Source organism: Pistacia vera, unplaced genomic scaffold, assembly GCF_008641045.1.
Source record: "Pistacia vera cultivar Batoury unplaced genomic scaffold, PisVer_v2 Contig93, whole genome shotgun sequence".
Lineage (NCBI taxonomy): Eukaryota > Viridiplantae > Streptophyta > Magnoliopsida > Sapindales > Anacardiaceae > Pistacia > Pistacia vera.
The window spans coordinates 1,501,963-1,519,149 of NW_022196812.1; the positions used below are offsets into that span (position 1 = coordinate 1,501,963).

A 17,187-nucleotide genomic window follows, 5' to 3' on the forward strand; every position below is an offset into this window, starting at 1 on the left:
TTTCTTGGTTCTAGATGCTTAAAACCTTATGATTAGTTAAATGAAGGTAACTCTTGTATTATCTTTGAATTTATTTAGATTAACAAAACTGAAAACAGAACAAAACAGAGCAGCAGCTGTGTTACAATGCCTTTGTGAAATTATATTACACAAATTATAACTATTTTTACACATGTAAAAATATTGCAGTATTCAAAAATCGTAGAAAAAACAAACAAAGAAGAGAAGGAATATCTGAAGGCTTACAGCATGGAATTCCTATTTTACCTAGCAAGAAAGTAATCCAGTAAGCACTTCAAAGTAAATTAATTATCCAACAGAAAAAGGCTAGAGACAAGCATGGAACATGTTAATGATCCTTCAGCATTTAGAATCAACGAAAACAGCTACTGAAGAAAGGAATGAGCGGAAAAGAAGTAAGAGTTAAGTGTTGGACCTTTCCTATTTTATTGCTGTTAACTTCTTTTTAATTTTTATTTCTTCAATCTTATGTTTCTTTTTGTAAAGGTTCTGTCTCTTTCTAAAATTCAAATCTATTCCCCAGGCCCAAACAATTATTTTATTTGTTAAGATTTGAAACTTTGATTGTCATGGAAGAAATCAACCAATCCAAATGAAGAAAGCAAATTTGATTGTCAAGGAAGAAATGAATTTCATGCAAAATATTATAATTAAAAGTTTTCATCCTGGGGAAGATTTTGCTTTTTCAAGAATAAAATTAATGATTAGAATTGTTTCTATGAATTGGCTTTAGCCTTTTGAGATATTTACAAATAGCTTAAACCCGAGGGAGTACTCTTCGTCCCAAACCGCCAATGGAGGATCCTACTCAACATTACTGAGGTGAAGCAATATGAGTCCAGTGAACAAACAGCTGAATCGCAGAGCCTTAAGAATGATGGACCTGTGAATGCGGAAGGTAAGTAAAAGACATTGATATTAAGTAAAGGTTCAGCATTTCTTTGTATTCATTAGTATCTTTTTAACTCTTTCATTTGTTGATTCAATAACTAATACATCATAATTTGGATTTAATATAGCGAGCACGAGGGGAGACCAAACCAGTGAGGTGAAGCAAGGTGATTCAGGTGAACAAACTGCAGAATTGCAAAGCCACAAGAATGATGAACCTGTTAATGCAGAAGGTAATTAATTAGTTTGAAATATATTGATTCGGAGTGAAAGTTCTTTCTATTGATCTATCTGTATATAATTCGGAATTCATAGTGAACGAAACGAGTGAGGAGAATGAGGATCATATTCAGTACCGGTCATAAAACAAGGCTGTACAAGAGAAAGATTGGAAGAGAGTTGAAGATTTCATAACCAAAGATCCCCAGGTGTTGGCCGCCAAGATTAAAGTATATCGTGAGGAAACAGTTATTCACATAATTACTCTTAATTTAGACGCCCCCTTTTCGCTTCTGGAGAAGATTGCATCAAAAGTTGGTCCAGAAGCACTAGAAAAATTGAAAAATGAAACGGGGCGGACGCCTATATTCCAGGCTGCTACATATGGCAATACAAAAGCTGCTAAAGCGTTTGTGCTTAAGCACAAAGAATTGCCGAACGTAAGAGACAGCGAGGGTTTACTTCCAATTCACCATGCTGCAATCCGTGGCCACAAGGAAACAATTCAATATTTACTCTCAGTGACAGGAGTTCCCTTAGATGACACGAACGGTGTCTGGCTGCTTACGAATCTCATCAATTCTGGTCTCTATGGTCAGTGTAAATTTGATCTTACAGCAATACTTTAACCTGGTTTTTCATTGTTAATCTCTACCCCATTGATTTACAGGAATAGCTTTAGATTTATTGAAGCGATATCCAAAGTTAGCACGTAAGAGAAACCAGGACAGAAAACGGATATTGAGCATACTGACTAATAAGCCTTCGGCGTTTGAAAGTGGGAGTCGGCTTGGATATTGGAAACGCTTAATCTATAAATGTTAGTGGTAACAATCTTCTTTTATTTTTTATTTTCCACAAAGTCTTCCATTTGTTCACAAAAGACACAAAAATCTTTGAATGGTGGTTATTAAATTTGTATTATAAGGGAAGTATAAAATCTGTGCAGTGATTCCGGTGCAAGAAGAACAAATTCCTGGCCCTCAAAATGCGGATGGAGACATGGAGAACCCTGTTGATGATAGATCAAGCAAGTTAGTAACAAGATTCACACATCTGGAATTTCTTCAACAAATCTCTATTGCCTTCGGTATGTACTCATATCACTCCCTCTGTTTATATAATATATCAGTGTATGTTCCTTCTAAATCATCAATCAATGTTACTTAATAATTAACTTATGATTCTGAAAACAGTTTTGCTTATGTAACACAGGTGCTTTCCACAAAAAATTGCATATAATGATCTGGAATGCTCTCGTGCTGCTAGGTAACCATTCAATTATACATTCTCTTTAAAGGAATAGTCTCTGTAGGATATCTTGATTAACTTCTTTCATTGACTTGATGTGAATTGCAGTCCCAGGCATTAAAAGCATAAGTGAAACAAAGTTAATGCATATGCAAACACTTAAAATAGTCAGAACCATGTGTCATGAGGGAGTGATTTGGAGTAATAAAGAAGCTAAGAAATCACTGTGGGAACCGATGCTTACAGCCGCAACATTAGGGATTTACGAGCTTGTCTATGAAATCATGAAGGCCTATTTCTATTCTTTTACTTTCCTTGCCGATAATCAAGATGATGTATTTCGTCTTGCAATTCTTCATCGCCATGAAAATGTTTTTAGTCTTGTAAATAAAAGAAATGTTTTACTTTCGTGGCACCCGGACATGAAGCAAGTGGCCAATATGAGTGTAAAAACTAAAAACATTTTGCATTTGGCTGGAAAGTTTAAACCTTCTAGTCAAATCCCAGGTGCTGCATTGCAAATGCAGAGAGAACTACAGTGGTTCAAGGTGATAAATCTTCTATATGTCAAATCTAACATAGCAATAATTAATCTTTTAAGAATCAGAATTGTTACTGTTAATGCCTTTTGTTGTCTTCAGGCTGTAGAAAGTTGTGTCCATCCATCCCTTCAAGAACAGCGAAATGAGTCCAATGAAACTCCTAGACAGGTGTTTACCAAAGAACATGAAAGACTAGTCGAAAAAGGTGAAAATGGATGAAGGAGACTGCTTTATCATGCACACTTGTAGCTGCACTTATAATCACAGTAGTCTTTGCAGCAGCTTTCACTGTACCAGGCGGCAGCAACACTGAAGGCATACCCACTTTCTTGCACAAACCACCTTTCATTGTTTTTGTCATATCAGATGCTCTTGCACTCTTTTCTTCCACTGCTTCATTGTTAATGTTCTTGGGCATCCTCACTTCACGTTATGCAGAAGAAGACTTCCTCGACTCCCTACCAAAGAAATTAATTATTGGTCTTATCGCGTTGTTCTTCTCAATTGCAAGTATGATGGTAGCATTTGGTGCAACCATTTACATATTTCTTTCTCATCCATGGAAATGGGTTATCATTCCAATTTCCTTACTTGGGTGTGTCCCAGTGTCCTTGTTTGGTTTGCTGCAATTTCCTCTTTTGGTTGAAATATTCTCATCCACTTATGGGCCTAGTATTTTTCAAGCAAGGAAGTAAGGATGTAATAATTCTCCAGAAGAGCTGCACAATTTATTTATTAAGTTAATTAGGCCATTTTTTTTACGGAAACATTAATGGAAGGAGGTGAATTTAATTATTAAGAAGATCAATGTTGAATTGAACAATGGAGGATGATTGTTAATACACACTACTAGGAGGGTAAACAAAGACAATGTTTTAAAATGTACAGTAATGATAGGTTCACAACCCTCGACGTGTCAGTTCGTAATTGGTCAATTCGTAATTGGTCAATTCGCAATTGGGCAAGTGGGACCCTTTTGCAAGCTACCACGTGAGGGTTGTGAGATTGGGTTGTGGACCTAACATTACTTTTTAAAATGTCTTTTATTTCATAGAAAAGCGTCTTCTATTTTATAGCAAAATGATTTTTTTTTTTTTAAACTTTATTTTACACTAACATTTTATAGAATTAATATTTTTCACGTTAAATATTTGTAGACGTAAAAATCTACTTGTACGAAAGGAGGGACTGATCCCATGAGGTTGAGGCCACTAGTGATCCGCTGTACCTGCACATGTAGAGAAACGAATGTGAAGCGACGGAAAACACTGGGGTGGTGTCTGCCGTAGGCACTCCGACGCTCAAGTCAGCAAGGCTGAAAGGCTGATTTAGTGGGGGCTAGGGAGTAGAGAAGTTACCAGAAGTCTAGTCGGGGACTGTGACTATGGCGATGAAGTGAAGTTCTCAAGCTAGAACTCCAGGGTTTGTAGGTGTAGTGTAGTCTGCCTTGTGAGAGGGCATGCCTCTGTTTAAATAGTGACTATCTAGTCTCCCAATCCTGGTGGAATTAGGAGTTCTCATAGCAATCCGTTTCCTTCAGGATATATCCTTTGATCCCCTTATCCTGGCGTGAAAGAAAGTCCAAGTATGACTCTGACACAGACCTTGGAGGAATTGGGGTGGTAGTGGATTTCTTTGCCAATGTTCAAATGGGAGTGTGATCTGCAGGTGACCATGGGCTCTGAATTCGTTCATAGATCCAGGAAGTGAACTGAGATTAGGAGGCTTGTGCCCCGGATGGTTTGGGCTGGCTATATTGAATGGGCCTAGTCCAGATTGGGCCTCATCGGGATTAGGCATGGTCTCTTCCTCATTGTCAGTCCCGCTTTCTTATGTGGGCTAAGGACGATTTTTGGCCCTAACAGTTTGCCCCCCACTCTCTGAGTTAAGATTTTTCTTAAGTCAGAGAGTAGGAAGAGAATGAGGCGTACTTGGTCTCCCTTCCCAGATGACCAATTATCGGCACAGCCAACCAGTTTGATGCAGGTGATTCGTGGTCAAGGGTCGTTCGATACCTGTTGCAGATCTGGATTATGCAGTCACCCAAGAGGGTGTGTCTGGTCGGTGTGAAAGGCTGAAGAGGCTGGAATAACGGGACTCCTGAGGCTCATGTGCTCGTTCGGTGTGTTCTGCTAACTGAAGAGTTGAGCTAGCACCCCTTGATAGGGGTATTCGCTCGGCATGCCGGGTCGAATGAGTTAGGGAAGACATTACATTGATGTTTCGTTCGGTCGGGGTACCCAGGTGATCAGGTGGATGAAATGCGTGAGCTTCGACCTTTGGTTGTCCACTCGTCCACTATGGAAGACCGAATGGACGAGGCCTCCTGCTTGGTTCATCTCAAGAGGGAATACGAGCTGGGTCGTTCTAAGCTGATCGAGCAGTCGGGAGGATCTCCTGGGCCTGCGAAGCATGGGGGCATGTTGGGTATATTTCGGAAGTCGCACGCTGAGTCGGTCGGGAGGACAGGGCGGTTGAGTCATGGCTTTCGTACGGTGCTGCAGTTTCCTAGGTGCCGTGAATTACTGCCATGTGTACGTTGGCAATTTGCCCCTCGTTTTGGAGGCGGGAAAATGAAGAGACGCTCTGACCGTTGGCCAATCGTGAGTTGCCACGTGTCCGCTTCATTCAGATTTCTCTTATAAAAACGGAGGAGTGGACTATTCGTCTTCCATTCGCATTTTTCCTCCATTTTCCTGCAAACAAACTTTTTCCTTCTTTGTTTCAAGTTTCTCTTCAGTGACAGTGGATTCTCTCTACAGATATCGGCTTTTTTTCATGGTAAACACATTACTTTCGTGACGTCTCTTTGTTTTCTTTGTGCTTGTGCATGTTTTTTGAAGTGATTAGGCAGTGTTTCGACTAGATTATGTTTATTTTTAAGGAGTTTGAGCGGTGTTTGGAAGTAGTTTTGGTTTGGTGTTTTTCCTAAAGGTTTTGCTTGTGTTAAGACTAGGCTTAAAAGGTTTTGCCTAAGGATAGATTTGGATATTGGATTTTCTGGAGAATTTTTTGGAGTTTCTCGGTTTTGGACAGAAAAAAGGAAGATGAAGTCGAGTTGCGTACCATCTTGATTCGGTTCGGTCGGTCTGTCTAAACGAATCAAGTGACCAAGGTGGACTTGGGTTATTAGTGGACAGCTTTGCGTGGGATAGGTAGATCATCCGGTCCATCCGACCGAGTGGTGGGTGGATTGTGAGAAGGGTGGATTTGTACAAGGGATCGGTCATCTAGACCAAGTAGGTGGTTGTATGGTCAGTTAGTGTTTGGATTGGTGAGTCGGCGACCAAGGGCGAGTTGACTCATAGAGGTAAGCTCGAAGGTTGATCGGTCACTTGGGGCAAGCGAGAGAAGCCTTTGGATCTTGGACCTGGTTGGTCAGTAGCAAAGGTCGATCAGGATTAGGGTTGAGGGTTGACAAGTTGTTGATGTGGGTAGGTTAACCGGTGCTGAAGGACGAATGATCGCTTGGTGTTGTAGTTACTCGGTCGGTGGTTCAGGGCGAGTGGTCGCTTAACACTTAGGATTTTGGGAGTTTAGATAGACATCATCGAGTCGGTCGGTTGGGTAGGGCGATCAGATCGAAATGTCGGGCTCTGATAAGAGCTTGAATGTTTATATTTTGTTAGTGATTTAATTGGTTTATTTATGAAAAAATGTGTTTAAAGTGTGGAATTTGGATTATTTCTTTCATAAATACCATTTATGGGATCACGGGTGCATTTTGAGTGTTTTCAGGCTCAAACAGGTTTTTGAAGGGAAAAAGAATGATGTCGTAGGATTCACAATGCGTAGGAACAAACAGCACAAGAATCAGGGTCGAAATGAGGAAGTTGTGGCACATTGAAGATGTTACGAAAAATCTGGAAATCCTTCATCATGAGTATACCTCGATGTTTCTGTCATAACTTGAGCTATAGAAATTGGAATTCGATGATTCTGGTGGCGTTGGAAAGCTTATTCATAGAGCTACAATGTTCATGTTGATGACTTGTTCAAATTATGAAGATTACGGATTCCTTGGATAGAAAGAACGATCGCCGCAGCGACCATTCTTACCGCCGCGGCGATGGGTCACGGGTGTGTGTTAATTCATTATCCTAATCTGAATCTAAATGGGCTAAGTTTTCAAATCTTTTTCCTAAGCACGACCAGGACCCTAGAGATATAAAGGAGAGTCTTTAAGAAGTAAAAGGGAGACTTTTGGGAAAAAGAAAAGGATGGCTACCAAATTGGAGATCGGGATCCTGAAAGCTCTTGTTCACCGATTAGAGAAGTTTTTATCTTTTTTTTCTTGAACTGATGTCATTGAATAGAATGATGGATTTTTTTATTTTCATTATGAACTAATTCTCTTTTCTGTAGCCCAATTTATGAATATGTGTTGACATTATTATGTTGATTTTATTTTGAGCATGAGTTCTAAGTTTTATTATCGTGTATAATGCTTTCAATTCTCAAGGGCCCGAGAGTTGAATGATATCATGGATTGGGTTGAGATCGAGAGATAAAACCTGATTTGTCTTAGGTAATAAAACCATAGATTGAGCGAACGCTAGATATAGGTTACCGCGATCTGTGAGGCTCCAGTGAATTCCATAGAGCTTAATGATCTCTTAGCTCCTAAATCCAACTTAGAGATATCTTGGGTTGTTGCTTAAGGGTTAATTTGCTAATTGCTCGAGATAGAGTTAGTGGAATAATAGGGGATTTGGCTTTTAGAATACGCTTGATTAGGTTAACAACAGATGTCAATGCATAAGATTAAATTGGTGCGAAATCTATGCCCTAGGTTTAGTCATATTGATCTTTACATCAAAGCGTTTACAAATTCTGCATTTATTTAGTTTTTAGTTTGTTACTTTATCATTAAAGCTTTTCTTAAAATTCTTTTTGATCAAATAGCAATAGGATATAATAGTTTGGTACTTGGTAGGTAGTTCCCTTGGGATTCGACACTCGTTTACTCGAGCTTTACTACTTGCACGATTTCGTACACTTGCAAATAGCTTGTCAGACTCAGAGTCAGGTAGTTCGAGCAAGGTTGTGGCAAATGCTGGGAATGAGTACGAACGTGCCCCCACCATAGTGATGATGCTCGAGGGGGGCGTTCCGACGGCTATACTGACTGGTGTTAGCGTAGCTGCCCCAGGGATGAGTGATGCCGGTCCAAGTGGTTCAGGCAAGCATGGGAGAAGTGGGGAAGACTCCGAAGGAGCCGATAGTCCGTCCTCATCAAGTGGTAGCTTTGAGGAGGAGCTGAGCCAACAAGGAAGCAGAATCCTAACGAGAGATTACCCGCCCATGCTTAAGGATGGCGATGTGTGGTGCATTCGGACCATGTACCACATTCCTAGTTCGGTTGAGATCCGGGCGCCACTGTCATATGAACGGGTTGATTGGGAGGCAAAAGGCTGGGTTAGTGTTTATGAGAAGTGGTTTCACGACGAGTTGAGGTTGCCTATCCCTCGCCTCGTCTGGGAGGTGTTGAACCACTTCATGATTGCCCCATCTCAGATCATGCCGAACGGTTGGAGGTTGCTCATGGCTCTGAAGGACCTCTGTGTGCGGAACCAGGTGATGTTTGGTCTGTATGAGCTGTTGTATTCGTACTTTCTAAAGGAGAATGACAAAGAGAAGAGTCGATATTTGATAAACCTAAGGCATGATCGATCTCATCTGGTGACAACCTCCGGTCCAGTGATAAGAACTGAAAGGGTCGGTACTTCTTTGTGAGGGGTCAGGTTATCCTTGGGAAGAGAGGCCAAGGTGAAATTTCGAGTAGTTGGCGAGCCACTGGTGAGAACCTTGTCTTTCTTTTGTACTTTGATTACTAAATCTTATTGTGTTTCTGGCTTGCAGAGCTTGAGTACAACCGGGCTGGGCAGAACGGAGACGGCTTGGACGTGGTGACCTAGAAGGTGCTAGCCATTCCGAAGGTGCAGAGGGATTGACGAGTAGTATTGGCGGAGTCCAACCTCAGAACCAGCCATCTTTGGGCCGGAGTAGAGGCGATTCAGCGAAGTATTCCGTTCCCTTCGTTGAGGTAGACTTGGGATGTGCTTTTGGCTCGGTACTGCAATCATATCATTTATGGTGAGTCAAGACTGAACCCACTAACTGTTGGGGAGCTTGCACTTGCAGAGACACTGATAAAGAAGTTGATCGTCCCCAGTACGAGTGTGTCCATCGCCCGATGTCTGGAGAAGAGGAGGAGGGAATCCTTGACCATAGAGGATAGGAGAGCAAAGGATGTGTTGGCGACGCCGTCGAGTGAGCAGCCTGTAGCCAGGGCTGGGTCGTCCCAGACCGCGGTCTTGGATGAGGAGACCGAGATGATTACTTTCAAGATTCCGGCTACCGTGTCAACCTTTTCTGACGTGGCTTCCATGAGCAAGCTGCTTGACTCGTTCTTATTCCCGGCGGATGAGACGCGTTTGAACCAGATGGGCGCAGTTGCTGCCACTGACTGAGGGGTATCCCGCGCTTTTCAAGTATGGCAGGAGTTTCATTTTATTTTGTTCCTAACTTTCGTACTGATGACAATATTTTGTTATGCAGGCATTCACGAGTAGCCTTCATCTAAGGAAGTCTGTGGTAGCGCAGGAGAAGAGGATACAAGATGTGTCTAAGGCGAACAATAGTTTGCTCCAGAGGGAGGTGGTAGCCCAGAAGGCTGAGCAAGAGAGTCAGCAGCGTCTGAGGGATGTTGAACTTGAGCTGGAGAGATTGAGGGGTGAGTTGGCCGAGAAGACCGCAGAGGTCGAGTCTCTCAAGGAGCAGTGCCTTTCCATTGCAGATGATGCTATCATCAAGGCCCGAGGAGAACTCATGCTTGAGAATAAGGCCGGGAAGACCTCTCACTAGGATCCAGACGAGGACATCCAGCTCATATGGGAGATGCTAGAGGAAGGAGTCGAGCATATGGAGGGGCAGGTCGAGGAGCAGATGCCTGATCTTGCTAGTCAGTCAGGGCCGTTGAACACTAGGGATGCGAGCGACCAGGCTGCTGGGATGGGCGCTAGCGGTGCAAACAGGGTGACTGCGTCAGAGATGGGGGAGACGACTCGTACTGAGGATACTTAGCTTAGTTTTCCTCTACTTCTGTATTTTGGGGCCATTTCTGTATTTTGGGGCCATTGATGCCCTTTTTTCTTGGTGTGTGTGCCTTTCATTGTACGCTAAACTGAGCCGTTTGAGGCCGTATGTATTATACTTGCTGTTCCATTTTGTGACGCAACCTTTCTTGATGGATGAATAAGTTGTTGACTGCTTCTTTGCTTGTAAATGTACTAGGGGTTGAACTTCCATGTAGTGTTTGTGATTTTCGTGCGGCCTAGTGGCTAAGTCATGTGGGCCCTTTGTTGGGCTAGGTCGATGATTTGCCGACTGAGGGTGTAAAAACCCTTTGTTCAGTCTGGCCGACCGAGTATGTAGCTTCATGAGCCGATCCGAAGCAGTAAATATCTATGAACCGAGCAGGGTCGATCCGAAGGTGTAAATATCCGTGAACCGAGTAGGGTCAGTCCGAAGGTGTAAAATTTTCGTGGATCAAGTAGGATCGATCCGAAAGTGTAAAATTTTTGTGGATCGAGCAGGGTCAATCCGAAGATGTAAAATATCCGTGAACCGAGCAGGGTCGGTCCGAAGGTGTAAGATTTTCGTGGATCAAGCAGGGTCGATCCAAAGGTGTAAAATTTTTGTCAACCGAGCACGGTCGATCTGAAGGTGCAAAATTTTTGTAGATTGAGCAAGGTCAATCCGAAGGTGTAAAATATCCGTGAACCGAGCAGGGTCAGTCCGAAGGTGAAATTCCATGAATCGAGTAAGGTCGATCCGAAGGTGTAAATCCGTGGATCTAGTAGGGTCAATCCGAGGGTTTAATTCCGTGGATCGAGCAAGGTCGATTCAAAGGTGTAAATCCGTGGATCAAGCAGGGTCGATCCGAAGGTATAAGTTGTCAAATAATGCTTCATTGAATTGGCCGACTGTCTGTGAAGGAGGTGGATGGGCCCACTCATCCTTTTTAAATAAAAAACAAAAAGAAAATAAATATTTAGATTGAGTTCACCTAAAAGTAGTAGCATGTAAGATGGACTGCATTCCAACTGTTGCTGATGTCGTTGCCTTCAGGAATTTGGAGCCGGTAGGCGCCCTTCCCTGCATCTTTGGTGATCTTGTAGGGCCTCAATTGATCTGAGCTCTGGCCTCCTATCATTCCACATTGAGTCATACCTAGCGTGAATTGCTTGATTCATCTCATCTTCCTCCTATCTTATTTGGATCACTGCTCTGGCCAAGGCGTCTTCCATCGTGGTACACCCAAGCTGTGTCAATTCTTTGTATAATTCTCCATCCGAGAGGAGACCTTTCCTGAAAGCGTCTACGGCTGTCTCGGGGTTGCAAGAAGGAATGTAAATTTTCTCTTTGTTGAATCTGCTGACATACTCTCTTAGTGGTTCTCCCCTTTTGTGATATACTCTATATAGATCAGTCGATAGTTTCTCCAGCTTCTTGCTGCTAGCGAACTACTCCACAAATGTGTCGGTGAGTTGCACGAATGAGTCGATGAAACTGTTCGGGAGATTTGTGTACCACTGGAGTGCTGGGCCGGCTAGGCTTGAACCAAAACTCTTACACATGTAGGCTTCCCTTAACGCTCGAGGTATTGAGATAGTGAACATCCGCTGTGTGTATGAGGCTATGTGATCATCTGGATCGGTTGTGCCGTCATAGGGTTTCATGCTGGGTATAGTAAACTTGTGGGGCATGTCGGCTAGGGCGATTACATCCACAAAGGGCAAATCAGCGTAACAGTGGGACCTGCTCTTCACGGTGAGGATCGGCATTCCTGGTATGCGCCTCATCACTGCCTCTACATCGGCCAGTCTCTTGGCCAATATCTGTTCCATAGGAGAGGGGGATACCACTAGGTCATCCAGTTTGACTAGGTCAGCCATTGCATTCGTGCTTGGCATATTTTGTTGGGTCATTCCACCTGGTGTAGCCTGGTGGATCATTCCTTCATGTATATCCTGGTAGCCTAGATCGTCGTTCATTCGCTCCAGTTGGATGACTCCCATTGTGACTTGTAACACCTCCTCTTTAGTACTATTCTTATAATACATAATTCTTTACAAATACAAAAGACTATGTATTTAAAAACTTTCTAATTAATACAAAATATCATAGCTGGTGGACAGTAGTGCCAATACTCTTCGCTACTCAACGTCCATTCGACCGCTGCTCCTATTTCCTGCAAAACAGAGAAGAACAATGGGGTGAGCGCAACAATGCTCAGTAAGTAAATCCTCTACTACCTATCCCCGCAACTCACTCTGTGGTTCTTTCCTTACTCTACTGTTCTTCTATTTCTATTTCTCACTGTTCCTATTTCTTTCTAATACTGTTCTTCTCCTTTAACTCTGTTATGCTCTTTACTCTTTCTTTCTCTCTGTTCTTTTTCTCTTATTCTTACTCACCATGAAAGACAATCATGGTTCTCTCTTATTCTCATCATACTCACCATGAAAGAAAGTCATGGTTCTCTCTTATTCTCATCATACTCACCATGAAGGAAAATCATGGTTCTCTCTTATTCTCATCATACTCACCATGAAAGAAAGTCATGGTTCTCTCTTATTCTCATCATACTCACCATGAAGGAAAATCATGGTTCTCGCCTGTATAAGCTATACATGTAATTAATACAAAAGAACTGCATGTTTCTTCTTCTACTCTCTATTCTTATTAGCTCAAACTTCCGCATTCTTTCTCATACTCTCTCTCTCTTTCTATCTCATTCTTTCTCAAGCTTTCTTAAGCTTTCTCATTCTTTAATTCTTTCTATTATCTCATTCTCATTTCTGTTTCTCTTTCTCATAATTCTTTTCTGTTAACTCTCTTTAGTAATCATGGCCTCATCTTACCGGAGGCACGGTCGGGACTCGCTCCCGCTCTATGCGATTTCTACTCATTCTAGCCGATCGGACTTGGTTATGCATGGATTCGGAACCTTTGGCCATGTGAGTGTGTAATCTCTCTCTTGGGTACTCGGGTATAGCCCTCATCCGCATGCACTCTCACGGGCTACACCACTTCTCTATCTCATACTCATGCCACTCTCTCAATGCGGCGTACATGCGGGAATACTCTACCCATTACTCACGGGTTCCCCATCACATAACCTACTTTATGCTCTTATCTCTTTCTTATTCTTTCTCATGTTTACTCATCTCTTCCTTAAGCTAGTACTCATACTCAAGCTAGTACTCATAATACAGCTTAACTCTTAGCTTTTCTCATCTCTGTTCTTTCTATTTCTTTTCTTTCTCATTCTTACTCATTGGAATGTCACGACCTCATTTGACCGGAGGCACGGCTGGGCGCTACCACTCTACGTGACTTTCACTCATTTCGCTACCGATCGGGTTTAGTTATGCATGGGTTCGGAACCTTTGGCCATGTGAGTGTATTCTCTCTCTCTCTGAATGTCACGGCCCCATCTTACCGGAGGCACGGCTGGAACCTCATGTTCCACTCTGCGTGACGGTCACGGCCTCATCTGACCGGAGGCACGGCTGGGGATCACAAAGCACCCACTCTCGTGACTCTACTCGTCACTCACAGGTTCCCCATCGCACAACTTACTCTATTCTCTTTTGTAGCACTTTTCTCTCTTCTAGTGCTCAATCTCTCTTTCTCTTTACTATCAGAGTGTTCTCATTCTCTTTACTCTTAAGAGTTGCTATTCTCAACATTCTCTACTCTTTCTCACCCAAACTATTACTCATAGTATAGCTTATACTCAAAATCCTCTACTCTAAGCTAGTACTCACAATGTAGCTCATGCTCAACATTCTTTATTCTTTCTCAAACTACTTTTCAATGCACAATTAATGCATATGGATGGTTCATACCTTAATGCACTTATGAAATGCCAAATGCAATGTTGCTCCAAAATCGTCATCTGCAAGGTCACACTAAAAAGGGCATAACTTTCGTTATACACATCGGATAGCTACGGTTTATATCTCGTTTTAAAGCTAAAAATAGGGCTATAACTTCTATGTTTTGTCTCAGCCCAGTTCAGTCTGTAAGATGCCCAAAAATCACTCAGAACGTCACAGCTGTGACAGGGCAGATTTCACCTAGGCATTTCATCAAGCAACTCATGTGCATACAAAAACTCTTCTCTAACTACAACTCTCCTTCTTTTTAACCATCCAAAATTGGAGGAAACTCCCTTCTATGGGCATGGTTCCATCATAGAAGAACACTCCCAAAATATTAATCAATTTCCTCCAACTTCATCTCAATTTCACTCTCTCATCACACATCAAAAACACTTCTCATAAAGGAAATATCCAACAAACATAATATAAATACTCTTCTCAACTCAATTCTCACAAATAGACATACATCTCTACTCAATTTTCTCAACAAGCATCATATATACATGCATAAATAAATCTCTACTAGAATTTCTTAAACTTTAGCTGAGTTGGATTTACTTACCTCATACTTGAGTAGTCTCCACTAAAACTCTCTATCTGTTGGATCATAGCTTTCCCTTATTTCCTAAGCATAAACTTAGTAAGAACTAACCCTACATAAATAAAACTCATTCTAGAGTAGGGATTCTTACCTCTTCTTGCTTAGGATCACTTCTTTGTCAAATCCCAACTCAAAACTCTCAAAATCCCTTAGAAAATGATGTGAGAAATTGAGAGAAAATGGGAGATGAAGAGGCGGTGGAAATGGGTGAAATGAATGGGTTTAGAGAATTCAACCCTTATTAACTCATATAATATCCACTCTTTCCCATTTTGCCCTTACTCTTTCTTGAAATTTCCACCTTTATCCTTTAATTCTTTACAAACTCACCCCCATTTTACACTATTCTCCATGAAATTTCCTTGCATTTTATTCCCCACTTTTCCTGCTAATTAGGGGTAGAATGGTCATTTTACCCTTATGGAGAATTCTCTAGAAACTTCAAGGAACTTTTCTGCCGTCTCGTCGCCGTGGCGAAGAACTTTCTGTCGCCCCGGCGAAACATTCCAGAACCAACACTACCAACACAGAACCAACGTCACCGCGGCGAAGCTTCTCCCTCGCCCTGGCGAAGACTGCAACTCCAAAATCTGCTAAGTCTTGGTCAATTCCATGGTAAACACTCAACCAAACCCAAAACATAAACTCAACCAAAGGCCAACCAAACAACAGAACAATATACAACCTCATTTAGGGGCACTTCAGTAACCCTTTAGGCCATATCGTAAACAGTGGCTACGTATTTCAAGTGGGGTGTTACATGACTGATCGGGTGTTTCGCCTTACATGGATTGTCAATGGGGTTGTTTGGTATTCGTTCGGCCCGTTAGGATAGATGGACTCAAGTGGCATGGTTTAGTTTGGGTGGCTGTTTGACCCGCGGGGATGAGCCGAGCCAAATGATGTTTGTGTAGGGATGGTTGACTGGAAGCGAGGTGAGATGGCTAGGATGGGCTAGTCTTGCTAGAGCGGGTTTTCTGTCACCTGGGCGCCCTGATCATGAGATTGAGATGGATCGGCTGAGCGAGGTTCTGTTGGCAGATCTTTTTTTCTATGAATCAGGACCGAATCGTCAACCACAGACGAACTTAGTTGACGTGACCTTTTATCTGAGGCCTCGGGCCTGTGCTTTAGGGTTTGAAGAGGTTGCATAGATAGAACCGAGGCGCAGAACCGATTAGGTGGTACTTGAGAAGGCAGAAGCTCTAGTTCATAAAACTGACTTACCTTTTCTTTCAGGGACTGGTTCTTGGCCCTGATAGAGGCATTTTCGGTCCGGATGGCAGTGTTCTCAGCTTCCTGTGCGGCTACCTTGTCCAAATTCTATTGCATGAGTGCGATCAGAGCCTCCAGTTTGGCCTCGAGGCTAGGGTTAGCGTTGTCAGAATTGTCAGCCATGGAAAGTTCCTTTACGTAGCAGGGTTCGTTGAGCTGAATGATTGCTAGAGGCCCCACGGTGGGCGCCAGACTATAGACATAAAAATCTACCTGTATGGAAGGAGAGACTGATCTCGTGAGGTTGAGGCCACTAGCGATCCGCTGTACCTGCACACGTAGAGAAACGAACGTGAAGCAACGGAAAACACCATAGGCACTTCGACGCTCAAATCATCAAGGCTGAAAGGCTGATTTAGTGGGGGCTAAGGAGTAGAGAAGTGACCAGAAGTCTAGTTGGGGACTGTGACTACGGCGGTGAAGTGAATTTCTCAAGCTAGAACTCCGAGGTTTGTAGGTGTAGTGTAGTCTGCCTTGTGAGAGGGTTGGCCTCTGTTTAAATAGTGACTGCCTGGTCTCCCAATCCTGGTGGGATTGAGAGTTCCCGTAGCAATCCGTTTCCTTCAGGATATATCCTTTGATCCCCTTATCCTGGCGTGAAAGGGAGTCCAAGTATGACTCTGACACGGACCTTGGAGGAATTGGGTTGGTAGTGGATTTCTTTGCTAATGTTCGAATGGGAGTGTGATTTGCAGGTGACCATGGGCTCTGAATTCGTTCATAGATCTAGGAAGTGAACTGAGATTATGAGGCTTGTGCCCCGAATGGTTTGGGCTGGCTATATCGAATGGGCCTAGTCCGGATTAGGCCCCATCGGGATTAGGCCTGGTCTCTTCCTCATTGTCAGTCCCGCTTTCTTATTTGGGTCAAGGACGATTTTTGGCCCTAACAATATTATATTAACTATTTATATTTTAAAAACATTAAAAAAAGACATTATTTTAAATATCTGATAATCTTTAAAGATGTTTTAATAGAAAATGTTTTTACTTTATTAAAGAAGTTATTTATTTATTCATTTATTAAGGATAGTTTAAAACTAGGGGTATGCAAATTTTTTTAGTAGAACCGGAACAACAGGTACCTGGGGTGTTGATTCTGGTTCCAAATTTGGTGGAACCAGTACTATACAGTTTCGGTTGTGGTTCCACCACTTTAAAGACCAGAATAGGAATAGGGGACTGGGACTAAATTAAATTTCAAAAAAATATGGGGACAATTTTGAAATTTTATGATTCAATTGAATAGTTGGATTCGGCCCGATAATTTAAAAAAAAAAAAACAATTGAGGGTGAATTTTAATATTCACAAGGTATATTTGTCATTTTTGTGAACAGTAGGGGTATATTGTAAATTTCTCAAGTACCTGGAACCGGAACCTATGTTTTACGTTCCAGCTCCAGGCATTTAGGATTGATCCCTATTTCGGGAA

At 42.3% G+C, this 17,187-nt stretch overlaps 1 protein-coding gene across 1 annotated transcript; it reads left to right on the forward strand.

The window, feature by feature from the left end:
• The first annotated feature begins 1,278 nt into the window (after window positions 1-1,278).
• Window positions 1,279-3,200, forward strand: LOC116120404. Its single transcript, XM_031406361.1, has 6 exons — window positions 1,279-1,725; window positions 1,802-1,951; window positions 2,081-2,221; window positions 2,347-2,400; window positions 2,491-2,930; window positions 3,024-3,200. The coding sequence occupies exons 3-6, from the start codon at window positions 2,134-2,136 to the stop codon at window positions 3,141-3,143; spliced, it is 702 nt and encodes a 233-aa protein (XP_031262221.1). The 5' UTR covers window positions 1,279-1,725; window positions 1,802-1,951; window positions 2,081-2,133; the 3' UTR covers window positions 3,144-3,200.
• The last annotated feature ends 13,987 nt before the right edge of the window (window positions 3,201-17,187 follow it).

Coding starts and splice junctions, on each gene's coding strand:
- LOC116120404 (XM_031406361.1), top strand. CDS start 2,134: ATGGAGAACCCTGTTGATGATAGATCAAGCAAGTTAGTAACAAGATTC. Junction 2,401..2,490: donor GAATGCTCTCGTGCTGCTAG/GTAACCATTCAA, acceptor TGTGAATTGCAG/TCCCAGGCATTAAAAGCATA. Junction 2,931..3,023: donor GAGAACTACAGTGGTTCAAG/GTGATAAATCTT, acceptor TGTTGTCTTCAG/GCTGTAGAAAGTTGTGTCCA.